General features: G+C 48.4%; 1 protein-coding gene across 1 annotated transcript; it reads right to left on the bottom strand.

Annotated features, from left to right (window-relative positions):
- Window positions 1-2,332: 2,332 nt before the first annotated feature.
- On the bottom strand, window positions 2,333-3,304 carry LOC125758926 (uncharacterized). The gene has a single exon (XM_049416710.1). The coding sequence runs from the start codon at window positions 3,280-3,282 to the stop codon at window positions 2,848-2,850; it is 435 nt and encodes a 144-aa protein (XP_049272667.1). The 5' UTR covers window positions 3,283-3,304; the 3' UTR covers window positions 2,333-2,847.
- Window positions 3,305-16,006: the final 12,702 nt, after the last annotated feature.

The raw sequence follows: 16,006 nt of genomic DNA, 5'->3' as shown, positions 1-16,006 counted from the left end.
AGAACGGATAACTGGGCTAGTTTGTGGGAACTCATGTTAAGGCAGGTAGCGCAAAGAGACACGGACACAGGCGAAGAATAAGTGCACAGGACAAGCGCCAACTTCAAACTAAAGTTTATTTCCTGAACCCTCGCCTATCTAATATCACACCACCACATAGTCACCATGGAGAGAACAACTGATACTGCTGTGAATGTCATGACGCCGACTCACCTTGATCATCTCTTATACCTAAAATGATAACAATACTAAAACGCGCAAAACCGCGCAGTCAAACACTGATACACTCGAAAACATCACAATAAGAACACGCATGCTCAGAATAGAATGTTCCTATTACGCAGCAAGGGTAGCAGCCAGGTTGGCCGAAAGAACAGCTATCTCACACGGGAGTAGGCTCAGTGAAGTCTGGCTAACACATACAGAATCGCCCTTGAGAATTAAAAACGCTTCTACGATCTCTCTGGACAGCTTGTTCCGGTTCCGGTACATCAACGCCGTGACAGACAAAAGTGGTTCACACCCGCACTGCCGACAGTGCATCGCGAGATGCGAGTATGGCGAACCTTTTAGAGAGCTGAAATGTTCTCTGAGCCTGATGTTCAAACATCTGCCCGTCTGGCCTACTGTACTGCATTCCTTTTTCGTGCGGACGTAAATATATAGGCCAGACGGGCAGATGTTTGAACATCAGGCTCAGAGAACATTTCAGCTCTCTAAAAGGTTCGCCATACTCGCATCTCGCGATGCACTGTCGGCAGTGCGGGTGTGAACCACTTTTGTCTGACACGGCGGTGATGTACCGGAACCGGAACAAGCTGTCCAGAGAGATCGTAGAAGCGTTTTTAATTCTCAAGAGCGATTCTGTATGTGTTAGCCAGACTTCACTGAGCCTACTCCCGTGTGAGATAGCTGTTCTTTCGGCCAACCTGGCTGCTACCCTTGCTGCGTAATAGGAACATTCTATTCTGAGCATGCGTGTTCTTATTGTGATGTTTTCGAGTGTATCAGTGTTTGACTGCGCGGTTTTGCGCGTTTTAGTATTGTTATCATTTTAGGTATAAGAGATGATCAAGGTGAGTCGGCATCATGACATTCACAGCAGTATCAGTTGTTCTCTCCATGGTGACTATGTGGTGGTGTGATATAAGATAAATAGGCGAGGATTCAGGAAATTAACTTTTGTTTGAAGTTGGCGCTTGTCCTGTGCACTTATTCTTCGCTTGTGTCCGTGTCTCTTTGCGCTACCTGCCTTAACATGACGTGCTTTGCATTGCCTGTTTCTAGTTGTCTTGTTCCTAATATTTTCTTTTATTTGTTAGATGAATTATCAACTTGACCAACAATCGATCCTTTTGTTAAGGTGTTTATTTGCCGGCACTCAGCGACAATACGTAATGGCGACAGTCGCGGCCAAGCACGGACTCTCCGCGCGAGCTGCGTCCTTTCAGGAGAAGCCAAAGAGGACGACCCACTAGAAGGCGCTGGAGAGCGCAACCCATTAGTAAATTCCAAGGCTTCGCTACAATTACCCTGGGTACGATAAGGGAGCCGCCTGGCGACCTAACAGCTTATCACAATGAGCGGGTCATAGTAGTAAAACTTTAGTAAAAGTTTTGTTGGGCCTAGTTGGTACGTAGCATTTAAGAAGAGAACTTCCGGGCAAATCAAGATGGACCACGAAGAATAGAAGAGACAAGCACTGGCGCTTACTAACAACTGCTCTTTATTGAACTGAAATAACGTAGAGTACTGGACGAGTTGGTATAGATTCATGTCGAAGCGAAGCGCGAGGAAAACGGGACACAGTAAAGAACACATAGGACAGGCGCTAACTGGGAAGTACAGTTAAATGGAAAGAAAATCCGCATCTTATAATTGGCAATGACAACGCCGATCTGACATCACGTGAACGTCCTTGAAGAACCAAAAAATTACACCATCTCCCACTCATGGGAACCATGAGGGGATGCGAAGCAGCCTTGGGGCGCACACCAAGTTTCCGTTACGTTCACTTGGCGTTTCCGTTAGTGTGTGAGGTTTGTATTTAGTGTTTGTGCGTTGATTTCCATTAGCGTCGAGTGAACGTCGCAGAGCAGGGAGATGGGAAACTTGTCTTCGCCCGGAGCCAAGTGCAGACTCAGCGTGTTGTCGAGCAGGCCCTGCACCGTTTCCTCGTCGTTGTTAGGAGAAGTCGACGCCGCCAGGGCTACGTCGTCGTACACGAGAGTCTGGCTCACGGCGTCGAGTGCGATGGCGGCTTGGACGGGATCGTCCAGGTCCGTGATGTCGGGGAGGGCTTCGATTTCGTCGTCGTTACACGACGACGTCATCGTCGTCGAACTGAGACAGACGGCTCCAGTCGATCTTGATGTTCAGGTGCCCGTAGAGGGGACGTCGCTCTAGGTGTTTCAGCCACGCGTGCACGGTGCTCTTCTTGACGAGGCCGCGCCTGTACGAGGCCTTGCTCACGAGTCTTCTCTTGATGTGGACGTCGATGGCTGCGTCGTCGGGTACGTTTCTGGGCAGTCACTGCACGGTTTCCTGCACATCGGTGGGCACGTTCACTACCTGGCCCTTGGTTGCGTATTGGCCGTTGCCGTGCGTCAGGCGTCGAATGCTCATGAACGGTAGGCGAGGCGCGATGATCCGCTCTTCGACCACACTCAGCTCGTGTAGGTGTTCAGGCATCGGTGAGTAGCGGTAGCCGTGGGCCACGCTCTTCGCTCGAACCTTGCCCGATATCAACGCTTCCTTGTACGTGGAGCACACGTTGAACTGCAAGACTTTGCCGCAGTCAGCAGCAAACTCTCTTTGCAGCACACCAACGGCGGCGTTACGATGTTGTTAATTCTGGATGCTACCGACCTTGCTCAGGTTGTTGTCGAACCAAAGTCGGTCGCACACGTTGCAGCTGTGTCCGAAGCTCCGGTCGAGGATGTCTAGCTTGAATCGTGTGGTCGCTCCGTCGGTTCCCGGTCGTTGCAGTTGTCTCGAACGCCTCGCTGCCCTCGCCGCAGACTCGCGTTGTCTCTCTGTAGCGGAAGCGGTAGCTCGACGCTGACGCTTGGCTTCGACGTCGGCGTTCTGGACCTCGGGGTTTGCAGCCAGACGTTGCCGTTTCGCTTGCGCTTCCCTGGCCCGGAGTTCGGGGTCACCTTGCCTGCGCAGGCGTTTGCGTTCGGCATCGCGAGCCCTGCGCTGCTGCTCCGCGACGATCTCGATCTCGGCAGAGGTTGGAGTGCTGCTCCAACTGGCGCCTACGTTGACGTTACAACTCATCTGAACGGGAGCGAAGCGAGAATGACGGAAGCCGACCGAGCGCACGCGCTTCTATACACATGAAATGGGGGAGGGAGAGGGTGGGTTACAGGCTGTATTTGGCTGCGGCGCGTCTGCAGCGCGGGGGAGGAGAGGAGAGAAGGCGACCGAACATCTGCGTAAAGGAGGAGAGTGGGAGAGAGAGTAGGCGCATGCGCAGTGGAGCGCGGACGCCACCACCGACGACGGACACAGCCCCGAGCAAAAGCTGCTTCCCGTCTAAAAAAAAACAATACAGAATGGACCATTTGCAAAAATCTGCAAGGCGGCTTACCTGCAAGGTTGTTTTCCAACCAAAACTTCTCAATCCCTTACTGCTTTTCTCGCTCATTCTGTTTTCGCTTCTCTACCCCCTCCCCTTTTTTTTTCTTACGAACGACGGATGCCTTGTCCACCTAGCGAAGGCTGAGGGTTCGTACGAGGCGGCCCCACTGTTGGGGAAAGAGGTCGTTTTGTCGTATCACTGGAATTAGGCGCGGTAAAAGTACAATGAGCGAGAAAACCAGTCTGCGACGGAGAGTTTTGGGTTCAACCTTGCAGTAAGGCCGCCTTGCAGATTTTTGCAAATGGTCCATTAAACAGTGTGTAACCACTTACGTAAAAAAGAAAACATGGGTTAACTACAGATCTACTAACCTAAGTTATTTCACATGTTTTTTTAAGGTAGGCGTACTCCTCTTCTGGTGGTATCTATGGGTGGCTAACACGCGTGTCGTTCTCCTGTTGTATCTAGGCATCCTCAACCATTTCCTCTGCCTTCTGGTGCTTGTGAGCGAAGAAGACCTGCGTCGCCTCAAAAACTGGCGAACATCTATTACAACTTTTGCAATGCATCGCCAAGTGTATGTACGGCGTGCCTTTTAAGGAGCTAAGGTGCTCTCTGAGACGTACATTCAGGCAGCGCGCCGTCTGTCCAAAGTATGAAGCACCACATGAGAAGGGCACGTGGTACACCACCCCCGATTGACACTCAACGAACTTCTGATGATTCACGCCACACCCGTTTTTTGCTCCTGTTTCTTTCACTTTTTTGTCAAAGCTGCACAAACCTTACCAACGCTGTTTTTTGCTGAAAACAGCAGGCGTACACCATGTCTTGCCGCGACCTTTTTTAACCGGTGTGACACTTCATGCAAATATGGAATAACCACAAACTTGTCGGTCACCCTCTGTCGCTCAATGACATGCGCACCACCAGCCAGTTCCATTTTCATCTTGCGCAAAATTCTGCTTGACGCCGAAACTAGAACTACATCCGGAAACTCGGCTTCATGTAGCCGGTTCACCTGCCTAACGAAACTGCACTCTATTTGGTGAAAGCATGATTTTCTGACAGCCGCGCATAGGCAATTAGTGGGTATACCACTTTTTTACCAAACGCGAATGAGCTGATTAAAACTGCAACAGCGATTTTCTTGTTCTGGGCGAGTAAATCCAACAAACGTAGTCTGGAGCGAAGGTTAAACCCAAATCCAAAAACTGAAGAAAATTGTTTTGAGGAACTTCACATGTGAACTTCAAACCCAAGACCCCTCTCCTAAAAAACCTTCAGAACATCTATCGTGACGCCGTTTGGGGTGAAGTTATTCTTCTCTCAGCATCGCATATTGGGCGCGAGGCCCACCACTGGAAACGCCGGCGCCACCGTCGGCGTGACGTGCTTGGCAGGATCACGTAGTCTCAGTGGCCGCGTCGGCTGCTTGTGGAGCGGTGCCGCGTGCTTTGAAAACGAGTTTCAAGTTCCACCTGCGCTGCGGTCCGTTGAATGCGGAGGTTTTCTCGCGTTTTGAACACAATTGAATCAAGTGGAATAGGAGTGGCTGCCTCCGAAGGCGACGGACATGCTGCTGCACTGCTCGGTGCCGGATGTACGCAACGAGCGCGGTGTCAGCCCGCACCGGTACCCGTGGGACAAGAAACTGCGTTAAGCGTGGGTTGTGAAGCTAAGAACTGGCAAGCAGCCATCAGCTACGAGTCGTGAGTGCAACACGCACTTCCGCGACGAAGACTTTCGCTATTGCGTCGGGGCTGCGAGGTTCGGTGAGCAGCAGTAAGTGCGCATTGTGACGACCGTTTGCGCACGCTTCCCGCAGACTAATGGCCTTATCTCCCGCAGGATGGAAAAGGCGCTACCTTTTACCAGGTGCGATAGCATCTCAGAACCTTCCCCCGCGACCTCTCGATCGTCGGCCCTGTGCGCTCAGCGTCCAACAAATCGGCTGCAGATACTTAAGTCATCGTTTATATACGCTGGGCTCACAGGGTCCCGTACGCATTCGCCTGAGATGACTGGAAGGCGAAAGGCTTCTTGTAAGCCGATGTATTCCCCCTAGAGCTTTCTGCACCTAACGCGGTTTTGCACTGCCTCCGTGATCGGTCCACCGATCACGGAGGCAGTGTGAATACGTCATATGGTGACGTCATCACGCCATGATGATATTTTGCATCACTCGTGTTGACGCCGCCGACGGTCAATGTTCGCGTTTGATGGGGCGTCTAAGGCTTTCCCCTTCATAAGCTACACGACGTTTGCTGGTGGATGTACATAGCGAGCGAGTCAAATGCTGCGGCTGATGGGTGCTGCATTTATGTTGGCAATAATATTCTTTCAGTCAAGCTTGCGTTCTCCTGACGGAAACACCACGTGCTAAAAGCCCAAATCCCAAATTTATTTGTGTCACTCTCAAACTCAAGTTGGGCCTCTCCAACCCCATGTATTTTCTTAGAGCTTATTTATTTATGCGGGAAAGTTCACTGGAATGCGAAGGGAACGATAATTAAGGAGCATATAAAAAAAGGCAGCACATTTGCTCAGGCTTTGCGTGAGCACTAAACAAAACGAATGCAGTGAAATAAACAGAAGCAGCGGTAATTGCTCGCTGAGAAGATCGATCAATATGCAGTGCGCGGCAACTTGTCAAATGATATTGAAACACACGAATTTAGACCGAAAAAAAAACAAGCGTCGCGACGGCACATCACAAAGTTGTCATAGGTGCGCCAAAGTCATAGTTGTAAAGAAATTGTTGTTGAACTGCTCTGATAACGTCCGCGCAACATTTGTTTGCGTACTCACAAATCCTCATATTTGCGGCCTAAAGTTCACAGCACGGTGCCAAAACGCGCTCGTAGCGCAATCCTCACTACGAACATACATGCATAAGAACCTTAAGTCGCCGCGAACCCGTGCGATCGCTGTCTTTCTGTTATGCTCCATTTGGTTATACAGGCAGTCTATACTCTAGCAAGATATTTCACATAGTTTACACTCAGAGACTGACTACCTTTCACTAGAGGTGTGCGCCGTCGCGCCGCCGCCGAAGTCCCAAGAGAGATCACGCCGCCGCCGGGCAGTAATTGCGGCGCGCCGCCGTTAGTCGTTTCTTTTAATTCGAATGGGGAATCTGGAAATAAAATGCAGCACTTCGCCGGAGGAGCTCTTCTCGATGTGTCCATGCAATGAACTGTCCATTTCAACGGCCGCTGAATAACGGAAGCTCGGCGAGAAGCGCGCCCCCTGTTTCCGATTCTTGTTCTGCAGTGCCATCATGACATCACGAAGCTTTCAAACACTATCGACACAAATGATAGGGACAGAATGCGCTTCAATGCAACGAACGCCGCCCTCAGAGATCCAATTTTCGGTGCACATGTCTTTTGATCGTATTAGCCATCGATTTAGGTTTCAGGGCTGGGCAGTATCGCGATACAAGAGTATCGCGATAGTATTTCAGAGATACTTTTGAGCATCTGTATTTCTGTATCGAGATACATTTGAAAAATATATTTGATTCTCAGTAGTGAAATACATTTACGATGTATCGCCTGTATCGCAATACTATGCAGGACACGGGTATCTCGTTGCATTGTTTTTTTGTGTCGGAAATGAGTTGAGGCGTGTTTCCAATAAGGGAATGGCGTTTGTTTTTCTTTTTTGTGCCAAGACAAGCAAAGGCGCGCCGCCGGTCGCAGACAGATAGGGCGGCGATGGTGTCCCCTCAAACACAAAATGGTTCATGTGGTAAAGCGCGCGACGCCGCAGACGGCAGAATCGCGGGGGCAGTGTTGTCGGCCTCTGCCGACGAAAGTCTCTGTCTCTCAAGGTCAGTGCAGCACGCCTATTTTTTTTTTTTTTTGGGTGGCAAGCCATTACTTCGCGACCCCCCGCGCGGATACCGCCTTGGAACAGGCTTTGCAATGCTTCGCGTGCGTTCAGTTTTCAAAGCGGCGGCACTTCCAAAAGCAGTTCCCGTAGTCGCGGCGGAAGTGACTAGAAGATGGCTATCTTTTACGAGCTTTCAGCAATCTCTTCAATGTGAAGGTGCGTTCCTAATTGATTACACGCGTGAAACGGCCTTTTGTGGTAGCAGGCTTCCCCACCGCGGTAGCCGACTTCGCCTGTTGCGGCTTTATGAAATGGGTGCTGGTAGCGTCAGTGGCGGTGAAAGCTTCATTGAAGCCGACAGGGTCAGACGGCTGAAAATTGCGAAGATGGGGACCGACTTCGGATTCTGAACAGTCAGAACAACCCAAGTGAGGGCGGAAGTGTTTCGGTATCTAGATGACCCGAGAAGAGATATCGCCACGCTGCAGGGCAATCCGGCTATGAAGGCGGTATTTATTCGCTATAACACGAATTTGTGCTCGCCTTCAGTGGTAGACAGACTTTCTTTTTTTCGTGAGTCTTGTGCTGAGGCTGAACCGACGCTGTTAGAAGACAGCCCATTTGAGAAGCCTAAACAGCAACCTTCTCAGCAAAGCAGGTCTTCAAAATAAATTTGTGCTTTTTCTCAATTCACTGGTGTTCATTAGTGATTCGAGTGATTTGCTTAAAGTGTGCTATTTCTAGCATAGCTTAGTTTGTTTGCCAAGTATGTCGATTTCGGTGTCCAATTCTTGTTACTGTTGCTATGAAACAGTGTATTTATATTGCAATTGATACCTGTAATTAGGTCATTATTACTAATTATGTACTTTGTCCGCCCCCCTCCCCTGCAATGTCTTAATGGTGCTGATGGTGAATAAATAAATGAACTGAACGTTTCGATGCGCTGTAACCTTAATTACAACATTATGCTGCACTAATAAGTGTCTTTGCGTAGTATGAGCATCCTTGAAATAAAAAAAGGTATTCCAGTATCTGTATCGCTGTAACTGTATTCCGGAATACCTTTTTCGTCTTTTTGCAAAAGTATCTCCGAAATATCCCGTTACGTTAAAGGCAAATGTATCTCAGTATCTGTATTTTAGGCTCCAGTTCATGTATTTCGATATCTGTATTCCGGAATACTTTTCTGAGTATCTCTGCCCAGCCCTGTTAGGTTTAATGCGGCCGCTCGTCTAACGCAGCTGTAAGGTCGGTACGCGTTTCCTGCATCGTTCTCTAACATCTGGGACACATTCATATGCAAATTCAGACTTGAAAAATTCCCGTTTCTGTGCGTTTCGTCCACTCTCTTCTTACGCTAGAAATGTGCTAGCGGGTTTACATGGTTTACATGTATGGCGGGTTTACATGTACATGTACATGGTTCGGTGCGGCGACGTGGTCAAGAGCGAGGTGACATCACGGCTCACCGCTTTTTCGAATCACTGAATGCGCTCTGCCGAAATGGACTGTGGACATCTCCTTTGGATGAACGCATCGAGAATAGCTCCCCAGAAGGTGTAGTATCTTTGTCTTCTCCAAGAAACATCACGAGTATTGCCTGACCTTAACACTGCCGCGTCCTCCAGCCTTAAAGGGCGACGACCCAACTCGCTGGATAGCACATTCTTGGAGTCTTGGACCTAGTACACTGCGCATAAATAAATAAAATAGATAAGTAATATATATATCGGTGCGTTAGTACACTTTTTCCTTTCATTCTTACTTGAGTAAATCGAAAAATAAATACAGAAGTAAAGAGAATGGCAAACTTAGAATATAGCTGAGCTAGTTGGTAGGTATTCATGTTAAGAAGACATGACGTGGAAACACGTACTTAAGAGAAAAATTGAGAGAGTGAACAGCTATCTCTCACGTAGACCACTACTCGCGCCTGATTGATAGGTATGGCCTCTTACGTGAGAATGCGCAGATAAATATTTGTGTGTACTTTCGGTTCCGCCGCTGTGTGATTTTTCATTTGTTAGCGGCGTTTCTGGTGTCTTGACTACTCCCCTGTGTCCGTGTTTGCACGCCCTGTTTTTATAAAGGGCCCCTAACAGCCCCTGAAAATACAACAAAAAACAAAAAAATGCCCCCACCTCCCCGAAGGGAATCGTGAGGAAATGCGAACGCATTTCTTGCGCCGAGAGAGGGTACCGTTGCCGTCAGACATTCGCCTTCACCGACTTCTGCCATCGCCTTGAGAGGCGCCCAGCCAGCGAACGGTCGAGAGTGAGGCGCGAGCGAATGGGAGAGTGGGGCGCCAGCGTTCTTGGCTCGGCGCTGGCGTTTCACAGCGGCGTCTCGAGCACACATTTCCGGATGTTCTTGAGAGGCGCCCAGCCAGCGAACGGTCGAGAGTGAGGCGCGAGCGGACGGGAGAGTGGGGCGCAGGGAGAGAGAGCGAACGGCTAGAGAAGGAGCGGCGAAGCACTGCACCTACCCTCTCCTACACTCTCTCGCACCACATGCTCCGGTTGCTAGGGGCGAGGATAAGCGCGCGCGCCCGCAGCTGTTGCTATGGGAGAGGGCGCCGCGGACAACGCCGGACGCCTGACATAGCCCGACTAAGAAATGCATTCGCATTTAAAACAACGAGCGAGTTATTCTGTCTTGGCGTTTCTGGTCTTTTGGTGCACTTCGTGATGCCAGAACAGTGATTCACGGGGCATCGTCAGGGTACATACACTCGACTAGTCCATATACGAGAAATAACAGTTGTGAATTGTCCCCCATACCCCAGAATTGTCCCCCATACCCCAGAATTGACTAGTCCATATACGAGAAATAACAGTTGTGAATTGTCCGCCAGATCACAGCACTGTGAGCGCTGTGATCTCACTGCTTCGCGCTCGGACCACTGATACGACAAACTGACCGAAAACCGCTTCTCTCCCGGGAGCGGCGGTATTGCCGTACACCACACTCTAAAAAGTTTTTGGGAGTGACTGCGCAGTTCATCCGAAAAAGGGCGCTTTACTCCCTCGAAGGACGAACTGCAGAAGCATGCGTGCCGTGCGCAAAGTTCGGAGGGTAACTGCTTGGTCCTTCGTCAAAATGAGAGGAACGGGAGGACGAATGGCAACACTTACTCCCGCACGCCTCGAGAAGGAGAGGGAGGGACCCGGGGGATGAGGGGGTGAGCGGGTAGATCTCCTTTCACTACTAAGCATATTTTCACGTTAAGTGCATTACGAAGTGTCAGTGCCTGGAAAATGTATATTAGTGACCGTAACAATGCTCGTTCGTTTCTTGTAAGCAGTAGGTGGATGAATAAAGAACTAAAATAAAATTGTTAAGAGAGATGTCAGGATGACCTTTATTGAACGGTGGAGGTGGGCCCTGTTTGCCCGACGGTATGTATACGTCCAGGCCGGTGCACCGCGGCCCATAGTTCCTTTATTCCAGGGTCCATACTACTTCGCACGGGGTATGGGGCACTGGCGCGAGTCAGATATATTGCTAGTGGTTTTGTAGCTGTGGGGCGCGTTGTGCATTCACATTAATGTCTCACGACTTGCTGGTATTTGCTCATAACATAGAGCTTCCTGTAATACTTACTGTATGAAAGTCTATATATATATATATATATATATATATATATATATATATATATATATATATATATATATATATATATATATATATATATATATATATATATATATGTAGTGTTCCTACTTAAAATAACGGAACAGCATTAAAGCTTCAGTATGGAACTGGCGTCCATCTTAATCCGCTTTATTTTCAACTTCATCCTCCTTTTCTTTCCTGCCCCGGCTCTCGTGCTTCTTCATCTTCTGTCCAAAGGCTCATACCGCTTCACCCTTCCCGCTTTCTTTTAATTACCCCTCCTGGGGTAATACTTGAAGACATTCCCAATTGAAGCACATTCAACTGATCCACGTTCACCAGTGTACCAGACAGTCTTCAAAATTCCGTTCTGGGTGGCTGTCTTGGTCACAGAGTAAGGCCCGTAAAATTTGGCACTGGAATCTCTTATTCCTTTTCTCACTAGTACGAGGTCGGTGACTTGAATGTCTGGCATGTCTGCTCTGTGCCTCTTGTCGAAATTCTTTTTCATTCGTTTTCGGTACCTCTCCTCCTGTGATTTTTGTTGCCTCTCCTCGACAATCTTGAGGTTTTCCAAGAGTCCCAACTCACGGTCTGCCTGCAGAATAGGGGTTTCTCCTGTAGAAGCGTACTGTGGACTGCACCCCAAGCCACTTGTGTAGGATCGGTTATGATGTTTTACGGCTGCTTCTAAAGAACATTTCCATCCACCAGGAAAACTATCGTACATCTTGATGTACTGTTTCACGTCCCGTATGGCACGTTCTGCAAGCCAATTCGCCGCAGGATGGTATGGCGCACAGAACTTGATCGATACATTGTGATCTCGAGCCCATCTTGCTAGCTTTTCACTCTTGAACGCGGGGCCGTTATCGCATACGATTGTCCGCGTAGTTCTAAACATGTCTCTTTCGAGAAGGGTTATGACGCTATTTGCATCTTCTTTTCCTGCTCGTGCCGCGACCATCCTGGTGCATTCATCTATGGCCAGCAGAAAAGCTTGCGTTTTTCTGACTCCTTCCCGTTTCTTGTTAAGTTCGGCGAAATCCAGGTGAACTACTTCAAAAGGCACGTTCGAGTGGCAAGGTAGTATCATGGTGTCCGTAGGCTGTTTATACTTGACTTTGTGTACTTGACACACATGGCATGAACGAACGTACTGACTGACGTCTTTCTTCATGTGAGGCCACGTAAACCTCTTGACCAACTTGTTGTAGGTACGCCAAAATCCGTCGTGTCCTCCAGATTCTGGGCTATCGTGGTACAAGTAAAGCACTTTGGAAACAAGAGTTGGTGGGACTTGATACCGACCTTCAGTAAAAACCAGTTGTTCTGAGCCTTCCCACAGCTTCACTTCATTGATTTCTTCAGTTTGTTCTGTGTTGTTTTGTACCATCAATCTTGATAGAGCATCTGCATCGGTTAAAAGCGGTCCTGGTCGGTGCGAGATGGTGAAGTCAAATTGCTGCAAGTAATTCACCCATCTGGCGATACGCCCTTTAGTTTGGGTCATATTCAAGAGATGAGTGAGTGCCTGGTGATCGGTGAACAAAGTGAACTTCGTACCTTCCAGGTACGTGCGGAAGTAGTCAACGGCCTTCAGAACAGCCAGTGCTTCCTTTTCCGTAGTAGTGTAGTTTGTTTCAGACGGCTTGAAAGTGTAACTGTAGTAACCTACTACGTGTCGCTTTTCTCGGCCAGATGCTTCAATACATTTTTGATACAACACTGCACCAGTCCCATAATGTGAGGCGTCAGTGTTCAATTCAAAGGGTAAAGTGAAGTCTGGTATGCGCAGAACTGGGTCAGAAGAAATTCTGTGCACCAAGTCACGGTAGACTCTCTCACATTCGTCACTCCATTCAAAGGGAACTTCTTTCTGCGTTAAGCGCGTGAGGCATCTAGTTTTGACAGCAAAGTCCTTTATGAAAGATCGGAACACGCCAGGGCAAGTTATTTGTGCTACTTGCGAGGTGGCTCGGTTCTCGCTGAGCGCGGCTTGACCAGTCCGCTTTACTCCGACTGAAACAGCTGCTTGACTCGGCGGTTATGCTTGTTTCCGAAGCTGATGGTATGTTCTGAAGACACGCGAGGAGGTCATCTAGAGTTTTTGGTGACAGTATTTGCACTTGCTTCAACACGTTAGTGTGCAATCCATGCATTATTAAGGCAACTACGGCCGTAGATGGAAGCAAAGGCTCAGCCAGCTTTAAAAGACGGCGTTTCTCAAAGAAGTACTCGATAAGGCAGCTTTGCTCAGACTTGAAATTAAGCGCTGTGTTCCATCTTTCTACTGGATTGCTTCGGAATGCAGTCAAAAACTTTTTCCTCCACTGGCTCCAAGAGTCGTCACTGTCTTCCAGAATGCATGTTTCATACCACTTTCGCGCAACACCTCTCAAGTAAACGCGCATGTTGGTGATTTTAGCCTCATCAGAGAGCCACTTGTTTTTTCCAGCGGCATATTCGTAGAAATCAAGCCAACTTTCTGGACTTGAAGACACACCGTCGAAGGCATCAGGTTCTACGAATTTAGGCGTCGGTTTCTCAGCATTCAGAGAGCTTATAAGAGATGTCATTATTTGGTTTTGTTGAACCATCTGTTCCTGTTGCAGCTGAAGAGCTTTCAAAACGAGGCTCACCTCTTCCGTCGAAGATCGTGATCCTGAGTCTTTTCGACGCGCTGGTTCAAGAACTAGGTCGTTGAAGGTCGCCACACGCAAGTTCACTTTCACAGCACCTTTCCGTCGTAGTTCAGTAGTGTCCACGGCTGCCTTTTCCACAACCAGGTTCACGAGTTCTTCCGAGCTGAGCTCACGAGGTAGGTCTACCGCTGCTTCGTCTTGAACTTGGTACTCCGAAAAGATGATCTTCTCCTCGGAGGTCTCGTCTATGAAGAACGTCACCCACATGATGGCTTCGATGGCCGGCTGCGCCAAAATAATGTAGTGTTCCTACTTAAAATAACGGAACAGCATTAAAGCTTCAGTATGGAACTGGCGTCCATCTTAATCCGCTTTATTTTCAACTTCATCCTCCTTTTCTTTCCTGCCCCGGCTCTCGTGCTTCTTCATCTTCTGTCCAAAGGCTCATACCGCTTCAATATATATATATATATATATATATATGATGCCTATGGCTCGTCAGTCAAAAGTAGTGCTGCGTTTGAGAACATCGCAAAGAAAGGAATTTCTTGTTTGTTTGGTGATATCACATTAATGTAAACTTAGTAAAAAAACGTAGAGGTTCCTTTCATTTTTGTAAAAAGACCAAAAAGCAGTAGATTCCGTCACCTTTTCACTGAGTCAGCAGAAATTACAAACATCAGTAGAGCTACTGATAAATCAGCAGCCATGGCAACGAGGCCCGCACGTGGATACGTGCCGTGTGTCGCGGACAGTTTGTTTTGGAGTTTTCGAGTGCTGGGAAGGAAGAGCCACGCGTCTAGCATACGGCCCCCGCGTCCGTGGCCTTGGAACATTGAAAGCGCGTCTGACTGAAACCGCTACTGTTTTCCCCTCCGAAGTGGGCCATAAAACGGGGGACACGTGCACCAGTGTCGGTGGTTGTTTTTGTGTGTGTGTGTTTGTGGTGCAAGGAGGAGAATCCGGCGCCGCCGGACCCGAGAAAACATTAGTCGCCAGCGAACCTTTTGAGCTGCGTGGACGCTTCCTGTTTTGGTGTATCAGTAAATAAGTTCGTTTTGTTTTAATCACCGGCTTTGTTCCACTTTTGGGTGTTTCAGGACTAGAGCAATTGAGTCGTAGAGACACTACACCGTGTATGTGTGAGCGAGTGCGTGTGCCGCGGCAGGCTTGAGAACTGTTCTTTGTCTTGCGCCGTTGTCGCCCAATGTCATCGAAGTGCCTCGTTACATACGGCGACAAAAATGCCGTCATCACTTTCGACGAGCCGTGGACGGGGCGGGATTCAATGGAACATAAAGGAGTTGGACATGTTCTCTGAAGTTGACGTCTCCACCATAGGCTTAACGGTGAGTGCTTGATCGTCATGTTATAGTGGTTGCAGCAGCGTTTGTCATCGATTACTGCAGCTTTGTGTTACATTTTTGAGCATCGTCCATTTTATATAAATATCCGGCAGCGCTAAATTTTACGTTATTGCCAAATGTGGTCCCATCTAAGCCTTGATGACAACATTGTTGCACCGAATTGAGCCCTCACTTCTTTCATCATAGAAAACGTGAAAGTTATTTCTGTTGAGTAGGATATCCTTCTTCGAGGCCACGCAAGGCGTCAATTCCAGTAGTGTTCGGCATCTAGCGCTGCTGCACGTGTATGAGTAGCCGACACTGTCAGTAGTCGAACCTCGTTATAGTGTGTTTTAATTTTAGATGTAGTAAAATGTCGCGCTTGTCACTTGCTATGGCGGAAATTTGGGATATATAAATAGTATGACTGCTTGTGGCAACAGTAGGCTGTGAATCTTTGTTGGCCAGCATTGCAACCACGACACTTCCGAACTTTTCATCCGTGTGTTACGTAGTTCCCTTCTGAGTTCTGGCATTCTTATTTTTATAGCGTTTCGACGAAGACTTCCAAGTGTCTGTAGACATTAGAGAAGTGGACGTGATCGAAAATAGAGCAAGAATAAATGCTCGAGTGACCAGCCAGGTCCCGTGAGTAGTAGTATCGTTATCAATTACTACTTAGTCTGCTTGTTGCACACCGCTTTGAGAAAAACTTTAGTTAGATGGGGAAAAACAGCTAAAAAAAAAGACGAGGACGCAGGAACACAGTAGACTGGACGAGCGCTGAACTTACAACTGACTTCTTTATTGCACCATCCGCTCGTTTTTACAGCGCATCAAGCCGAGCACGCCATTCCAATCAAACCGCCAATCAAAATCATCAGGTATGCAAACTACATTGTCACTGAAAGCTATCACGTGTACATGAATTACACTGTGCTCATGCATCTTCCACACTCAGATAAAATGAA

Source organism: Rhipicephalus sanguineus, chromosome 6, assembly GCF_013339695.2.
Source record: "Rhipicephalus sanguineus isolate Rsan-2018 chromosome 6, BIME_Rsan_1.4, whole genome shotgun sequence".
Lineage (NCBI taxonomy): Eukaryota > Metazoa > Arthropoda > Arachnida > Ixodida > Ixodidae > Rhipicephalus > Rhipicephalus sanguineus.
This window is presented reverse-complemented; position numbering and strand designations above follow the sequence as displayed.